This window comes from Camelus bactrianus, chromosome 16, assembly GCF_048773025.1.
Source record: "Camelus bactrianus isolate YW-2024 breed Bactrian camel chromosome 16, ASM4877302v1, whole genome shotgun sequence".
NCBI classification, from domain to species: Eukaryota; Metazoa; Chordata; class Mammalia; order Artiodactyla; family Camelidae; genus Camelus; species Camelus bactrianus.
In genome coordinates, this window is record NC_133554.1 from 60,023,993 (window position 1) to 60,039,854 (window position 15,862).

At 50.3% G+C, this 15,862-nt stretch overlaps 1 protein-coding gene across 6 annotated transcripts in view; it reads right to left on the minus strand.

Annotated features, from left to right (window-relative positions):
• B3GNTL1 (UDP-GlcNAc:betaGal beta-1,3-N-acetylglucosaminyltransferase like 1) overlaps positions 1-15,862 on the minus strand; it is a 76,585-nt gene that overhangs the window by 38,624 nt on the left and 22,099 nt on the right. For all 6 annotated transcript variants that reach the window (XR_012499712.1, XR_012499711.1, XR_012499715.1 and 3 more), the window contains exon 5: positions 9,647-9,712. Coding sequence is in view for 1 of the 6 variants with exons in the window: in XM_074344090.1 (XP_074200191.1) it covers positions 9,647-9,712 (66 nt within the window). In the remaining 5 variants the exon portion in view is untranslated. The remainder of the gene's footprint in view (positions 1-9,646; positions 9,713-15,862) is intronic.

Genomic DNA, 15,862 nt, shown 5'->3' on the forward strand with positions numbered 1-15,862 from the left:
CAATGCACTGACTAACTTATATTGTGCAGTTGTGCTAATGAAGAGTTTTGAGATGGTTTGCTTGCTTGAAATTTTTCATTGTTGCATTTTTTTTAATTCAACTTTTTTTGAGAAAGGGTAGACTCACATGTAGTGTTAAGAAATAATACAGAGAGAGCGCAGGGACCCTTACACAGTGTCCTCCAATGGTAAGGTAGCGGGGTCAGGGGCTCCAGGTGCTTCTCTGACAGCCGCACCCCCACCCCAACTGCCAGTGCGAACTTGTCACTTCAGCACCACGATTCTGCCTTTTCAAGAAAGTTGAATAAACACAATCACAGTGTGCAGCCTTCTGTGACTGGCTTTTTTCTACCCCACAATTCCCTGTCCCTTTTTTGTCTGAAAGACACTCCACGGCTTAACCCTCTACGGGCACCTGGGCCATTTCCAGCTTGGGGCTGTTACTGTTTGTCTGCGGCAAAGGCGCACATGGGGGTTGCGTGAACGTCAGCCTCCGTCTCTCTGATAAACGCCCAGGAGTGCGACTGCAGGTCGCACGGCAGGGGCACCTTTAATTTTCCGAGAAACTGCCGCCGCTCTTCAGCGACAGGGCCACTTCCGCCACCTCAGTCGTGCGTGGGGCCTGCCTGTCCGCGCCCCCGTCCGCGCCAGCTGTCCCTGTGCTTTAGTCCGGCCTCTGGCAGGCGTGAGGTGCAGCTCTTCTTGCCCCCGACGGCTGTGATGCTGGATCTGTTTCCAGGGGCTTATTTCCCGCCTGTCTGACCTCCCAGTGAAACCTCGTTCACGTCTTTCGTCCATTTTCCGATTGGGATAAAAACACGCAGCCATGGTGTGTATCCTTCTTACATACTGCTGAATTCCGTTCGTGAACCTTTCCTTTCTCACCTAAAAACACACTCTGAAAACAGCTGTAAATTAGAACTTGAACGAATCCCTTGCACAGAACAAGGTCCCACACCTGATCTGACCAAGGTGTATCCTTTCAACCATCAGTTGTGTCTGTTTCCTTGTTGTGTTGAAACTGGCTTGCATTTGATTGCTGAACAGAAAAGACTTTGAGGAAAAAAAGGGAAAATGTGAGTCGAAGCTGTGAGGTAGAAACCCTCTGTTTCAAAAGTATCCCCCCATGAAAATAAAGAGGTTTAACCTCCGCCACGGAGGGAAAGAGCAGAGGTAAGGAGAACCAGGCTGTTTCTGACCCCGCAAGTGCAGGCCTCAAAGGGATGCAGGACAAAGGCTAGAGCCCTGGCAGGGGGGTCCACAAGGAGCCCCCTCCCTGGTCGGTGGAGGAGCTGGAAAAGTGCGGGTCCCTTCTGCCTTCAGCCCCCAGACAAATAAACAACAAGAGGCCTAAGAGCTGGGTGGGCAGAGAAACAGCCACTGCGATGTGCAGATGGAACGATTCTATGTTTAGAGAACCTAAGGGAACCAATGGGAAAATGCAAACACGCAAGGGTCAGCAAGACAGCAGGATGTAAGGTTAATGTGCAGACATAACGCCATCCACACAGACATGTGGGCAACACAGCGATGATGAAGACAACACACTTTATGAAAGGAAAAAGTAAAGCAGAATTTATTGGCACAAACTTATGAGAAATGTGCAGAACTACATGAAGACACCTAAAAAGAGGCAAAAGCGGAATCCAGCAAATGGAAACAGTTTTCAAGTTCCTGGATTAGAAGATTCAATATCACAAACCCTTAAATGATCCATGAAGTATTTCATAAATTCACCGTAAACCCCAACATTATTTGCCATTAAATCTTCTTTTGGAGCTAGCTGGTTATCTGGAAAAGTATGGACAAATAATCAAAAATAGTCAAGACAAAGGGCAAAAAGCATGAGGTGAGGCTCCAACGACAGCTGGGCACCACCCAGTCCAAGGCTCCACCGCTCTGATGCCAGCTTACCGCCCAGCAGACTGCCTCCTGCCTTCAACAGGTAGCAAAGCAAACAAAACCCATGGAGTCACTGTTTTCACTCAACATCAGGACCCCTAAGAGAACGGAAATAGGCAAAGCAAAGCTGCAGCGTCATCAGCTCTGCCCTGAGCTCTCTGCAGCCACAGCTTCAGGAGCAGGAAGGCAGGCAGAGCCCAGCAGCCCCTCTGGGAGCGGACGGGCGAGCGGACGGGTGCGCGAGGACAGGCAGCAGCCCCGCTGGGGGCGGACGGGCAGGCAGGTGTGGGAGGACAGGCACCAGGCAGGGTGGAGGCAGACGGTGGGTGTGTCACAGCAGGGCCCCGAGTCGTCTGTGAAGGACCCATCTGCACAGGCAGGAGAGGAAGTCACAAGGAAAAGAGCCAGCAAAAGGATGCAAGGGGTGTTGGTACAAGTCTGAGGGTGGCTCATGGCCCCTGGTCAGAGTGGAAAGAGTTCGTAACACGTGGGGCATCAGGTGACATCCTGAGGTAGTGTCACCCTAGCAGTAAAGCGGAAGTGGTCTTGGACCACCTGGTTCTACTTAATAAAGCTTAAAATCGGTCCTTGAAAGATCAGTAACCCAACTGTGAAAAACAGCAAAATACTTTCTAAAAGAAAACAACACATCTCAGCACTCACTGTAAAAATCACAAGGTCAATCAGTCAGAAGTTACTGGGTTTTTGTTTTTTGTAAATTCAAAAAAATTGGGGGGAGATAATTAGATTTGTTTGTTTATTTAATAGAGGTACTGGGATTGAACCCAGGACCTGGTGCATGCTAAGCACCCACCTTACCTCTGAGCTGTCCCCTCCCCCCGAAGTTGCGAGGTGTTAAAGAAGCATGAAAAGATGGCCTGTAACCAGGAGAAGCCGACACAGAAATGACCAAGACGGTGGAAGGCAGCAAACAAGGGCATTCAAAACAGCTGCTGTTATAAACCCATCCGTGCGCTCAGACAGGCAGAGGGAAATGTGAACATGAGGCACAGACAAAGGTAAGCCAGAGCGGAAGTTTCAGAGAAGAAGGATACAATGTCTGAATGAAAATACACTAGACTGCTTCTTCAGCAGATTAGACACCAAAGAAGAAAGTCATGAACTTGAAGACACAGCAACAGAAACACCCAAAGTGAGACACACAGAGAAAACAGACCCTGGGGGAAGAAAAGGGCCATCAGCGCCCTGTGGAGAGCAGGAGGTGGTCTGACACACGGAACTGCCACGCAAGAGGAGAAGCGAGTGGGAGACGGAAAACACACTTGAAGAAACAACGGTCAAAAAATTTCCAAATTTGCTGAGGACTACAAAACCACAGATCCCAGGACTTCAAGAAAGCCCAAGCAGAGTAAACCTTAGAAAGAACCAAACAAAAACCCATGCTTGACATCAGAATCAAACTGCTGAAAACCAGTACTAGAGAGAAAACCTTACGAGCAGGCAGAGAAAAGCACGGATCACACGGAGAGAAGTGGACAAGGGGTGGCAGAGGGCTTCTTGCGGGGCTATGGAGGCCAGACAACGGAGAGACGTCTTTAGACTAAGAACAGCCTCAGTCTAGAATCTGGCAGCCAGCTACCACAGCTTCACAAACTGAAGCAAACGAAGGCTTTTTCAGAAAAACAAAAGCCAACATAATTCGTCACAAGAAGACGTACGTTACAAAGAAGATGAAGGAAGCTTTCCAGGCAGAAGGAAACCTGACATGTACCAGGGAATGGTTGGTGGCAGTGACGGTAAATAGGGGTGTAAAAGCAGAAGGCACTTTCCCACGTGTAACATCCTTGCAGGGTAAGTGACTTTAGTATAAATCAGAAAACACCACACTGCAGGGCTCACAGCGTAAACAGTGTGACAGGAGGTGGTTCTGTAACCTTCCTTCTCTGCACGTGAGATGGTACCACTCAGGTACCGGAGACTGTGAGGGCAGACTGCCCGCTGCAGACCCCAGGCCAACCTCTGAGAAAGAACAAAACAGAGACGGGTCGCTGACAAGTCAGCAGCACAGATAGAACGGAATCACAAAACCAAACCAAACCAAAAGGCAGGAAAGAGGCTTGAGGCAAAACAAAGCTGGAAGAGGAAAACCCAGCCACGTGAAACGCAGAAGGAAGGCAGTAACAAGCAGCAAAGTCAACACAACAGAAGACGGAACAAACCGAGAAGGGAGGAGGGCGCGGCTCGGGGCAGGGTGAGCGCTCAGCACGCACGAGGCCCTGGGTGCAATCCCAGCGCTCCACGAAACAAGTAAGAAATGACCCGAGTCAGCTCCCCCCAAATACAGTAGCTTAAAGATAAACAGACAGAGGAGGGGAGCAGCGGGCAGGCAGGGACGCCGCCGAGGCAGCGCCCACCTGCGAGGCCCTTTGGAGCGGCTGCCGGGGCGGCCTCGCGCCTCGGCTCAGCTCGAGCAGAGGTCAGGGCGTGAGGACACGCGGTGGAAGGGCCCGCCCTCGCGGTGTCCCCGGAGGGCTCTCCCGGAAGACCTTTCAGAACCAGGGGCTGGAGACGAAAAAGGGGGAGAAAAGAGAGATATAGGCATACAGTCTTACCAATCACTATGCTTATGAAAGTCGTCCCTAGCTGGTACTTAGGAATACTAAAGATTCTAAAACGTAAAATGTAAATAAAAATTGTGTCTCGTTAAGAACTGCTAATTGTCTTATGGATCCAATCCTTCAAACACTCTAGGAAGTGGGTACATTTAGGAAAGGAAGCAATGTTTAACATTTCATTAGATGAACTATTTTCCTCATTTCATACTCTCAAATGCTCCCGTCATCAAAAATCTGTCTGAAAGAGGACTTCACTCACAGATCCCTCTAGTCACCTGGGCAATAGCCCCCACTAGGAAACGCGGCCAAACACACTTCTAGCTCCTGTGACCAGCAGTGTCAGGTGTGGCCAGGGTGCGGAGGCCACACTCCAGGAAACCCAAACGTGCAGAGCAGTGTGTCCACGAGTGACGGTCACATCAGCGTGGGGCAGACGTGGACGGACACCAGCTCTCCGACACCGTGACTTCTAACCTGTGAAACTTCTCGGGACCGCAGCGGATTAGCTGCTCCCACTGCCTCCTCTTCCCAACCCTGTGGGGCACCCCGCATAGAGCACTACTGCGGACCCTGTCCGTCTCCAGCAGGGTCCCAGCGGACCCCCAGTCACTCTCACTAATCCTGCCTGACCCCTCCCAAATATCAAGTATCCCAAAGCCCTGTGCCTGCCCTGAGCGTCCCCCGAGGCCTTGTGAGTGCTGCTGCAGCCACAGAGGCCCTCACACCCCATCTGCACACCAGCCCTGGGGCTGCAGGTGGAGGCAGACGGGGGGGCCAGGCTGCTGGGCTCCAGGCCTGTGTATCTGAGCAAGGCCCCCCATCTGCGCCCCCTCCCTCAGCCATCATGGCTCCGAGTTGCAGTGAGGACCAAGCCCTTCCCAACCTCCCACCGCGGGAGCGCTGCGTCCTCTCCTCAGGGCCCATGCCTCCCAGGGCGCACACCAGTCAGCCTGACGCATTCTGGCCACTAGCTCGTGGACAGAGGCTGCAGCAGCCACACCCACAGGGCTGGACCAGGGATGAGGGAGAGCGGGCAGGGGTGAGACCGGCCCCAGCTTCGCCTGAAGAGGGAGACGGGTCCACGGCTCCTGCCTCCCTGCTGCTGACTCTGAGCAAGGCCAGGTCCCTGAGCACCCATCCCGGAGCCCCATGGAGACTCACATCAGGGACGCAGGGACGTCCTGCCATCAGCCTACAAGGGTCATCTGTCCCAAGGCCATGGGGGGACCCGCCCACGAGTACTGGAAAAGCTCTGGGTCACCCCACACTCCGTAAGGTGCTGCCGGCCTCCTTCCTACCTTTATCCTCATGGCCTCTGATTCCTGACACCGTACCCACATATTCCCAGCTCTGCCCTGTGCAGGAGAGCCCGCAGGGAGGGCCCAGACCAAACACAGCACTTCCCTGACCCTCCCCACTCTGCCCAGAGCGGGTCTCTGCTCCCAAATGCTCAGTAAGTGGGTGAAGAAGTGAGCCCCTGGGAGCCGCCCAGTGACGCCCGACAGGAAACGTCCCAGCAGTTCTGCAGAGAATTCGCAGCTGCACGGTTTACGGAAGCTGTAACCCTCATAATCAAACAGCTTCCTTGCGAATGGCCTCAAAGAAATAATGATCAAGGAAAGCATATACTGAGCATTCACTTCATTCTTTCCAAATGAACTGTGTGATACAACTGACAAGGCCACCAACCAGCAGCTGCAAATCAGGATCTGGCCCCACAGTAACAGCACTTCTAAAGCTGATCTGGTTCTGCCCAGCAGGACTGCTCTGAGTCCCTGTTCTGGCTGCAGACGCAGGAAGACCACACAGGTGTTCCAGGCCCGGAGCAAAGCTCCTCAGGGCTGGAACAGAGTGGCAGCTGTATTCAATCACGAGGCTGGCGAGAAAAGCGCTAACCCACAACTTTATAAAAATGCAAACCAAGGTATTTTAATTAAGATTAAGACAAACTGACACAATCTGCATTTTCCCCAAATTCCTTATGAATCCTTAGATTTCAAAGTCTTTGAACCCATGCATGGAGAACCACCCAAAGTAACTTCGTATATGAACCCATCATGAAAAAAATGGGAAACAGCGTATCTGAAAGTATCTCACTCCCTCCAATGGCAACACTGGTTACAAAATTCTTCAGAAGCGTCCGTGTAGAATACATTTTACACGCTTGGTGCGAATATCACCCAGAGTGCAGCTGTCCACTCCAAGAACGGGTCTGCTCAACTTTTAAGTCCACAGGGCTACTCGTTAGCGGGAACAGATTAAAGCAAAGAAAACTAACTCAAGCAGTTAGCTTGGTGGTCAAGAGCACGTTAAACTTTGGAAAAAGGGGGCTGCTTTCTAAGACCCCATCTCTGCCCCTCCCACATGAAATATTATCACATTTATCAGAGCCAATGAAAGACATTTCTGGAAACCCCAGTCTCTGAATTTCCCGTGTAGACATAAACTGTGAGCAGAAATCCACCCAGGACCTTTGTCATTCCTTTTATCTCTTCCCAACAAAGGAACCAGGCCAAAAAATATTATTTGTGCATGTAATCTCTCTTTCCACGTCACTGAGAAGTCCCACCAGCCCCTCTGGAGGTCTGGTGGTCCCTATAGAGCAGCTCAGTGAAGCCCAGAAGTCTGGGGGCCCAGGCTGGACCACCTCACCGCGGCAGCTCACTTCCCCGACACCGACGTCCCTTCTGTAGCTGGGAAGGAAGGCAGACGGACAGTCTCGATCCGCACAGTCAATAGGCATGCAGACTGCATAACACAAGGGACAGTCTCTGGAGCTGCCAGAGCTGCTAGGAACACACGCGACTACACACATGCGTGTTTCTTAAACCTTCCCAGCATTTCAGAATCTGAGGGAAGCCAGAGCCATGTGGAGGCGCCTGCAGCACCCACAAGGGGCCATCTGTGTTCCCGGCAGCTCAAGCCACCCACCCTCTGTGCACTCTGACTCCAGCTCTGACCTTTGCTGCACAGCCATGTGAGGCCTCCCCTCCATGACAGTCAGTCTGGTGTCCACTTGGGAAGCTACCATTGACAGTTACCATGTGCTGCTGGGAAGGGGTTTGCAGGCAGGAAGGAAGTCCACAGCCTTGGCTTTAGGTGAGGGAGGTTATCCAAGGAGACCGCCTCGGGCTTCCACACCTGCCTGCCCCCACCCCGAGGCTGACCCCCTGCAGCAATTCTCTGTACTTCCTTGGTGCACTCTCCCCAGGATCTGCCACAGAGCAGGCTCACCCACGGGCTCACGTGGGCGTGGGCACAGCCCACAGGGGCTGACACTGCAGCCCAGCCCACGTGGGGTGGCCCTGAGCCCTGAAAGCCTCAAGTGTCCACCTATGGGAAGGGGGAGGTGGCCAGGGTGAGGACACACACAAACTCACAGGCCCTGGTCAGCGCCCAGGGGAGTTGGCTGGGAAGAGCAGGCCTATGAGACACTGTGGACGGGCCTGGGAGCACTGGGGGCGGCTGCTGGGGTCCACGGCGCTGCACGTTGGGCCAAAGAAGGGGCTGTGGGCCTCCCCGAAGGCTGGTCTAGTCGCCACCATTCCTGACCTCCTGGCCACAGAACGGATTCAACCCGGTGGGAGACTGACGAGCCTGGCGAGGTGGTGACCCCGGGCCCCTGCCATCCGACCTCAGGACGAGTGCGACACCCACAGCGCTACCTCGGCCGAGGGGCCACTTAGTGGAGGAGCGACTGGGGACTTCCGACCCTCCCTCATGTGCACCCGGAAGCTTCCAGCCTAAGGAGCAGTGGGGTGCCTCTCAAGATGCAGCTGAAGGCTATTTTTAACCTTCTCACACATGCATTTCAAGGACATGTTTGCATTAATGATATTTAAACCTAAGCAATGTAAGTGCACTTATAATTCAGGGAATAAGAATCCTCAACATCAAACTTAAGGCTGTAAGACACCACCTATTCCATGAAGAGACACCAGAAGCCCTCCCAGTGGAGTCTGGGCATGTCAGGTGCCACGACAGGCCAGGTGCCGGCAGCCAAGCCCCAGAGTCAGAGTCGTGTGTGTGGGATGGCAGCTGAGACGGAGACCGAGGTGCTGAATCTCGCAGAAGCAGAGAGTCCGTGGGCAGAATTCAGAGCTCCAAGGTAAAGGGCCACTGGAAAAGAAAGAACTTGTCCTGGACAAACACAAGTGCTTCAGGCTCCTTGAGAAACTATCTCAAGGAGGTGTGTTTTTGAGCCTTTGTCTTGAACAGCTCACTTGATCCACGATTAACGGAGTCTGCTCTCTGAGCCCTGAGCACTGTCCCGGGAACAAACAGGCCCTTTCCTTCATGAAGGCCCCACAGCCCTGCAGGCAGGCTCCAAACACAGTGCCCGGGAGCCCAGGAGAAACGCAGTGTCTCAGGCCCACAGACACCAGGGATCAGATCCTGGGGCTCACAGGCACATGGCCTGGAAAAGCTCCAGTGTGTGCACCTGGTGGGGCGTGGCACCAAGGCAAAGGTCAGCGGCAAGCGGGGGTGTCCCTGGGAAAGCTGACACCCCTCACCTCAAGACAGCTCCAGACCTTTCTCTCTCCCACTTTCTAAAACCAGTGATCATCACAGCAACTCTAAGACGTTTTCACTGAAGCTCCAGCATGGATGTCTGAGCAGTGGGCCCTGTGGTCAGACACCAGCTCTGGGGATCGGCCACTTGGGCCACCTGGACCCCGAGCCACAGGGGCAAGTGGCCCCTGGGCTGAGACGCCCCGGCGTCCGAGTGGGTGGGAGACACTCCCTCACCCAGCAAGTGCCTGGGAGGATGGGCCCTGGAGAGCCTGGCTCGCGGGGCCAACTGGGAAGCCGTTCTAGAGGTGAACGTGGTCCCAGGTCATCTAGACGACAGTAACTTGTTTTAACTGATTCACACTACAGCTCTCAGCCTGCGTGTTCATGTCCAAGGGACGCGGCTTCTGAAACGCTGGTAAAATCCAACTAAACCAAATCAACTCGTGTGCTCGTCTGAAAGCAGCAAGTGCTGCTCAGAACAAGAAGCGCACTTTCCTTCGAGGGAAACACTTGTGAATATTCAGAGACACACCAGCCACGTATCAGTCTGACCACACGCTGGTTCCTCCTGCTCTAAGGAAGAACCTTCATCTAAAAAGCTGTAAGGGCAGGTTTGGAAAGGCGGGGCCGCGCCCCAAGGAGTCTGGACTTACACTTGTCGGGTGTCGCACAGCAGCCTCGTGTTGCAGCCTCACCCTCTGCGGCATCATCGCGTCGTCCTGCAGGAGAGAGTACACTTGAAGACACAGGAAACGGCCCCGCAAACAAGCAAGGAAAAGACAGCGAGCAGGCACCTCGGACACTGCCCTGCAGCCCACAGCCCAGTCGGTCGGCAGAGGGTGTGACTACCTGGGCTGCAGTGCGGACGAGGGGAAGTGCTGACGACTCCAGCAAGCATGCAAGCCTGGCTGGCAGGGAGGAGGCTGGGAGGGTGGCAGGGCTCGTCTGGCACAGTGGAGACTCGATCCCCAAGACCCAGGAACTTCACCAGCTGAGCACAAGAGTCTCGCATGCGCGCCCCAGGAGACACACACAGGAACGTTCACGGCAGCGCTGTTCGGATTGGGGATGCCTAACGTCACGGACACCAGCACAAGTGGATAAACTGTGTGCATCGCTGGAGTCAGAGACCACTCAGGTGTGAGCTGAGCAACAGCGACACACAACACAGATGCAACTCAGACACAATGCCGAATGGAAGAGGCAAGGCCAAAGGGCACAGGAGTGCTATTCCATTTGTTTAAAGTTCAAGTCAAGCAAAAGTAACCTGATTATTTAAGGCATACACACAAAATGCAAACTACCATAAAGAAAAGCAACAAAGTTGTAATCCCAAAGTCAGAATGCTGATGACTTTTCAGTGATGGGACAGGGTGCACCTGTAAGGTGGCAGCAATGCGGTTACTTCCTAAGTGGTCGTTACACATGTATTTGCCTCCTAATTAATCTTCAAAGTATCCATGCATGTTCTGTGTATTTTTCAATAGGTATGTTCCATTTCACAATTTTTAGAAAATTGAAGTATTATGTAATTTTAAAAATTGAAGTTAGCTTACAATGTTGTGTCAACTTCTGGTGTACAGCATAACGTTTCAGTCATACATGTACATACATATATATTCCTTTTTGTGTTCTTTTTCATTATAGGTTATTACAAGATATTGAATATAGTTCCCTGTGATCTACAGTAGAAACTTGTTGTTTACCTATTTTACATATAGTAGGTAGTATCTGCAAACCTCAAACTCCCAATTTATCCCTCCATACCCCTCTCCCACCCTGGTAACCATAAGTTTGTTTTCTATGTCTGTGAGTCTGTTTCTGCTTTGTAAATAAGTTCACTTGTCCTTTTTTTTAGGTTCCACATATAAGTGATACCATATGGTATTTTTCTTTCTCTTTCTGGCCTACTTCACTTAGAATGATGATCTCCAGGTCTACCCATGTTGCTGCAAGTGGCATTGTTTTATTTTTTATGGCTGAGTAGTATTCCATCGTGTTCCATGCCACAACTTCTCTATCCAGTCATCTGTTGATGGACATTTAGGTTGTTTCCATGTCTTGGCTGTTGTAAACAGCACTGCTAGGAATACTGGGGTATATTATATTTTTGAATTAGAGTTCCCTCCAGATATATGCCCAGGAGTGGGTAGCTCTATTTTTAGTCTTTTGCCATCTCACAATTTAAGAAGTGCTTAAAGTTGATAAATAATCAAAAAGATTTCAGAGTTTTATTTAAAGGCACAAATATATTAAGAAAAATACAAAATAGAAGCACTAAAATAATGTCATTGGGAGGATATTATCTTTAAATTGAACAGTAGGATAAACTAAAAGACCTGTAATTTATCTCTTAATGCTGGAAAATGGCCTTGTGAGTGCTGTGCTATGGAGGAAGGAAGCTGAGAGGAAGCCTGTGGCTACTGTGAGGAGGCCGGGTAGGAGAAGGCAGAGGAGGGAACCGAGTGCAGGTATGAAGTCGGAAACAGAGGAACCCCGGGAGAAAGAAGCTGTCGGAACAAGAGCAGAAAAGTCGGCTATCCCAGCGTGGACTCCTTCCCTGGCTCCAGCCAGGACACGCTTACAGGCATGTGCGTGGTCAGCCACAGCTGGGAATCTTAACAAGGAAAACTGAAGCAGGGGGTGTGAGGTGAGGGGGATGAGAAGTCACGCTACACCTCAGCCTGTTTCTCTCCCAGAAACAGCCCAGCAAGGAAGCAGGGCAGAGACAAAGCGGGAGACGTCCCTGAAAGGGAAGGCCTGTGGTCAAAAGCTTGAAGAGTGGCCCCCGTGTCTATGGCCTCAAGCAGAATCCTACATATTTCTGAGGGTTTCCTCAACCAGTCTCGACTCCCGTGTCAGGTCTGGTGTGGGGCACAAGGTAGCGCAGGACCAGGAGGGACTCGAGAGGGAAAGCTGGGGGGTGGGGAGGAGGCCGGGGTCAGGGCCCTTCCCTGCCCACAGCATGACCTCCCTGGGACCCTGTACGTCACCACCACTCAGGTAAGCCCCGCTTCCTCCAAAGCCGGGTGAGTGCCCTGGGACCTGCCATAGACCTTCAGGCCCCAAGTCCCACACTTACTCAACTGCACCAAGACGTCCACCTGGAAGGGGCACCTCGCGCTGGCCAGCCCAGCTCTCGCATTTGGTTGGCCCTCAAAAGTACTTGTAGAACAAACGAAGTGTCTTAGGATTAAATTCTATCTTCCACTCATTTCACCATTTACACTACATATATAATATATATATATATATATATATTTTTTTTTTTTTTTAAATCACAATCTCCTATAGTTGGAGACAGAGCAACCAATATTCCCATTCGACAGCTGAGGAAACCAAGGTTTGGAGATGCTACGTAACTCACCCAAAGTCTCACAGCAATTACATGTCAGGGTTAAAATTTGAACACAGGATTAACTGAGGGTCCAAGGATCTAAGGAAAAAGCAAAACTGCCCAGAAATTCTTGGCTCTCAAGAACATTCTAATACAGTTTCCCATCACTTCTTTTACCAGAATCGCCTCTGCTGCTGGGGTCTGAATAGTGAACACCTCTGACACGCCCGGGCAATGAGCTGAGAAATTCGAGGCTGAATGCAATAAGCAAACACTCAAGCCAAAAAGTGACAGCAGAGCAGGCACCCAGAATGTCTCGGCGGCACCACAGCTCCGCAAGTTGTAAGTAAGTTCCCTCTTCTCCCGAGACCATTTTGAAAGAGGAAAAACATGCTGAAAGCTGGGAGCATGAAAAGGTCTTCATTACACATAAAAAGCGGCGACATGTTTTAATAACAAGCCTCGATATGTTTCTGCTCGTGGCCCATGGCCCCTGCCACCTCTCTTCAAGGCCCGAGCCCATGGTGCCGTCCCATGCAGGGCTGCCCTGGTCAAGGTGCATGTACTCCAGCCGTGCCCAAACCAGTTGGCAGTTTTACAAAGTCAGCTGGAATCTGAGACACCACCGAGAGGGGCCTGAAAGGTGGATATGAAGAGTTACCAAGCATGAACCACAAAGGCTCAGTGTCCGGACCCCAAGGTGTCTGGAGACGTTTTTCCCAGCCTAAGGGAGGCCCCAGGCCCCCACCGCTGTTCGCCGAAAGTGTGGACAATTCCACGTGATAAGCAGGTGAGAAAGAATTTTGATACATTATAAAAATAACATTAATTCAGAATGAAACACTGTTTCCTTCTGACCATACAAATATTGGGTAGAGAAAAACTAATCTCGTCAAAGAACTTCACGGTTAAAAGGAACCTGTGGCTCTGAGTCTAGCAGCTTCTGAGTGGAGGCTGGTCCTGAGGGAGCGAGGCTGGGGATGCTGCGGGGAGGCGAGGGCAGGACAGGCCCCTGCGAAGGAAGAAAGTAAGCATCTACAGCCAAGAGGAGCCTCGCAGAGGAAGGCAAAGTTGATGTTTTGGGTTTTGTTAGGTGTCTGTATGCTGGCTTTCAGACAAAAAAGATCTGAAGACGCAGAAATGGCCTGGTCACACAACCTCAGGATGCACAGCCCACAGAGAGGGTCTGCAGGGCGGGTAAGAGAAAGACGCCGGCCCAGCCCTCGTGCTGAGAGCCTCTTCCAAACCACAGTCACGGGGTCACGGCACGTGCGTGACCCATCTAAGTTTTCCCCAAACTGTGTTACCGAGGGACGCAGCTGAGCTCGAGAGATGAGGTCCCCCCGTGTGGTGCCACCTGGACTGTTCATGCCAGGGCAGGACCCAGCGTGGTCAGGATGCCGCCATGCCCCAAGTGCAGAGGTGACAGACTGACAGCACACAAACCATCAACTAAGAAAGCCACATGAGACTGTGAGGGTCTTGAAGCAGCAGAGAGTTAAGAAGACAGTGGAAGTGCCAGCCTTGGTCTGCCGGAAGCACTCGCCTGGACAGGAAACAAGCCACTTCTGCCTGGAGTCCTTGCTGACCTATAACAAACAGCTGAGATTCCCGGCCATGTTCTGATGACCCTGCAAAGCTGCAGGGAATGGAAATCAGAGCCACATGTGTGCTCCAGTTGGGGCGGGGGACCAGGTGCTTAACCCACAACACTACAGCTCAGGAGCGGGCCACCTCTCAGGGTGGGGGTGGATGACACGTCACCTGACGGGACAGGGGCCCCGAGGCTGGATTACAAGGGTCCCAGGAAGATCTCTGAGGGGAAGGGTTTCATTCAAGGCCTCAAATTAACTCCACAGATGAGTGTTCAAGTACAATGACCAGTCCATAAAGATAACTGAGCATAAAAGTAAAAACATACAAAATAATGGATAATAAAGGATTTCCATGGAGCAACCACTAAGAAAATAATTCAAAAAACAGTTAAAAATCAACAACTTATTATAACTATGTTTTACCTTTGGAAGACCCACCCAACAACACCTACCTGCTGACGTCCACCTGGGGACACCCTCCCAGGAACAGCAGGCTATATGCCAGATCCCAAAACAAGGATCAAAAATGTTAAAGAACTAAAATCATATAAAGTGTGTTCTCTGACCATGACAAAATTAAGTTAGAAATAAAAAACAGGAGGCTATTTGGGAAATCTACCACCATCTACGGATATAAACAAGGTACTTCTATACAGCCAATGGGTTGAAGAATAAATTCCAAGAGAACTTAGGAAACACTGTGAGCCGGATGAAGATGAAAACACGGCACAACACAGAATAGCTAACACAGTGCCTGGAGAAAATTTCATAGCTCTTAGTGCCTATGTTAACAAAGAAAGATCTGAAGAAAAAACAACCAAAAACAAAGAGCAAACAACAAAAACTATGCAGAAGGAACATAAAGATTAGAGCAGAAATCAATGAAATAGAAAAAAGGAACAACAATAGAGAAAATCAATTAAAACAATGGTTGGTTCTTTGAAAACATCCAGAAACTTAACAAACCTTTAGCTAGACTGGAGATGAGCAGATTTTTTCTATAAAGGACCAGGTAGTATATATTTTAGCTTTCATGGGCCGCATATGGTTTCTGTCAATATTCTTTATTTTTTGGTTTGGTTTTGTTTTTCCAACACTTTAAAAATAAAAAGACCATTTTCAGCTCAGAGGCCGTACAGAAACAGGCTGCCAGTGGGTTTGTCCTGTGACCTGTCATCTGCGGACTCTTGAGCAAGACAAACCAAGTAAAAGAGAAGAGACAAATCACTAAATTCCGGCGTGAAAAGGGGACAGCAGCACTGACCTCACAGAAGTCAAAGGGACTATAAGAGAGGACTAAAAGCAACCATGTGCCAACAATTTGGATAAATGACATGAAATGAACAACTTCCTAGAAAGACAGGAATTACTGAAATTGACTGAGGAAGAAACATAAAACATGAAAAGATTTATAAAAAGAAAAAGAAACTGAATTAGTAATTTAAAATCTTCACACAAAAAATTTCAAGCTCAGAAGGCATGAGTAGTGAATTTTACCAAACATTCAAAGAATAAATAACATCTCACCTTCAAAACATCTCCCAGAAGATGGAGGAGACAGGGATTTTCCCAATTTGTTCTATGAGGCTTGTATTACCCAATTCCAAAGTCAGAAAATGACATCACAAGAAGAGAAAACCACAGAATAATATCGCACATGAACGTAGAAGAAAAAAGTCTTTGACAAAATATCAGCAAACCAAATCCAGCAACATATGAAAAAGGTTACACACTATGACCAAGTGGGATTGATCCCACGAGTGCAAGGTTGCTTGACCCTCTGAAAGCCGATCGTCGTAAATCATAGAAGAAAAAAGAACAATCACTACATGACGATCTGAATAAGTGCAGAAAAAGCATTTCACAAAATCGAATGGTGGTCACTCACGATAAAAATTCTCCACAAAGCAAGAATAGGAAGGGACGTCCCCAGCTTG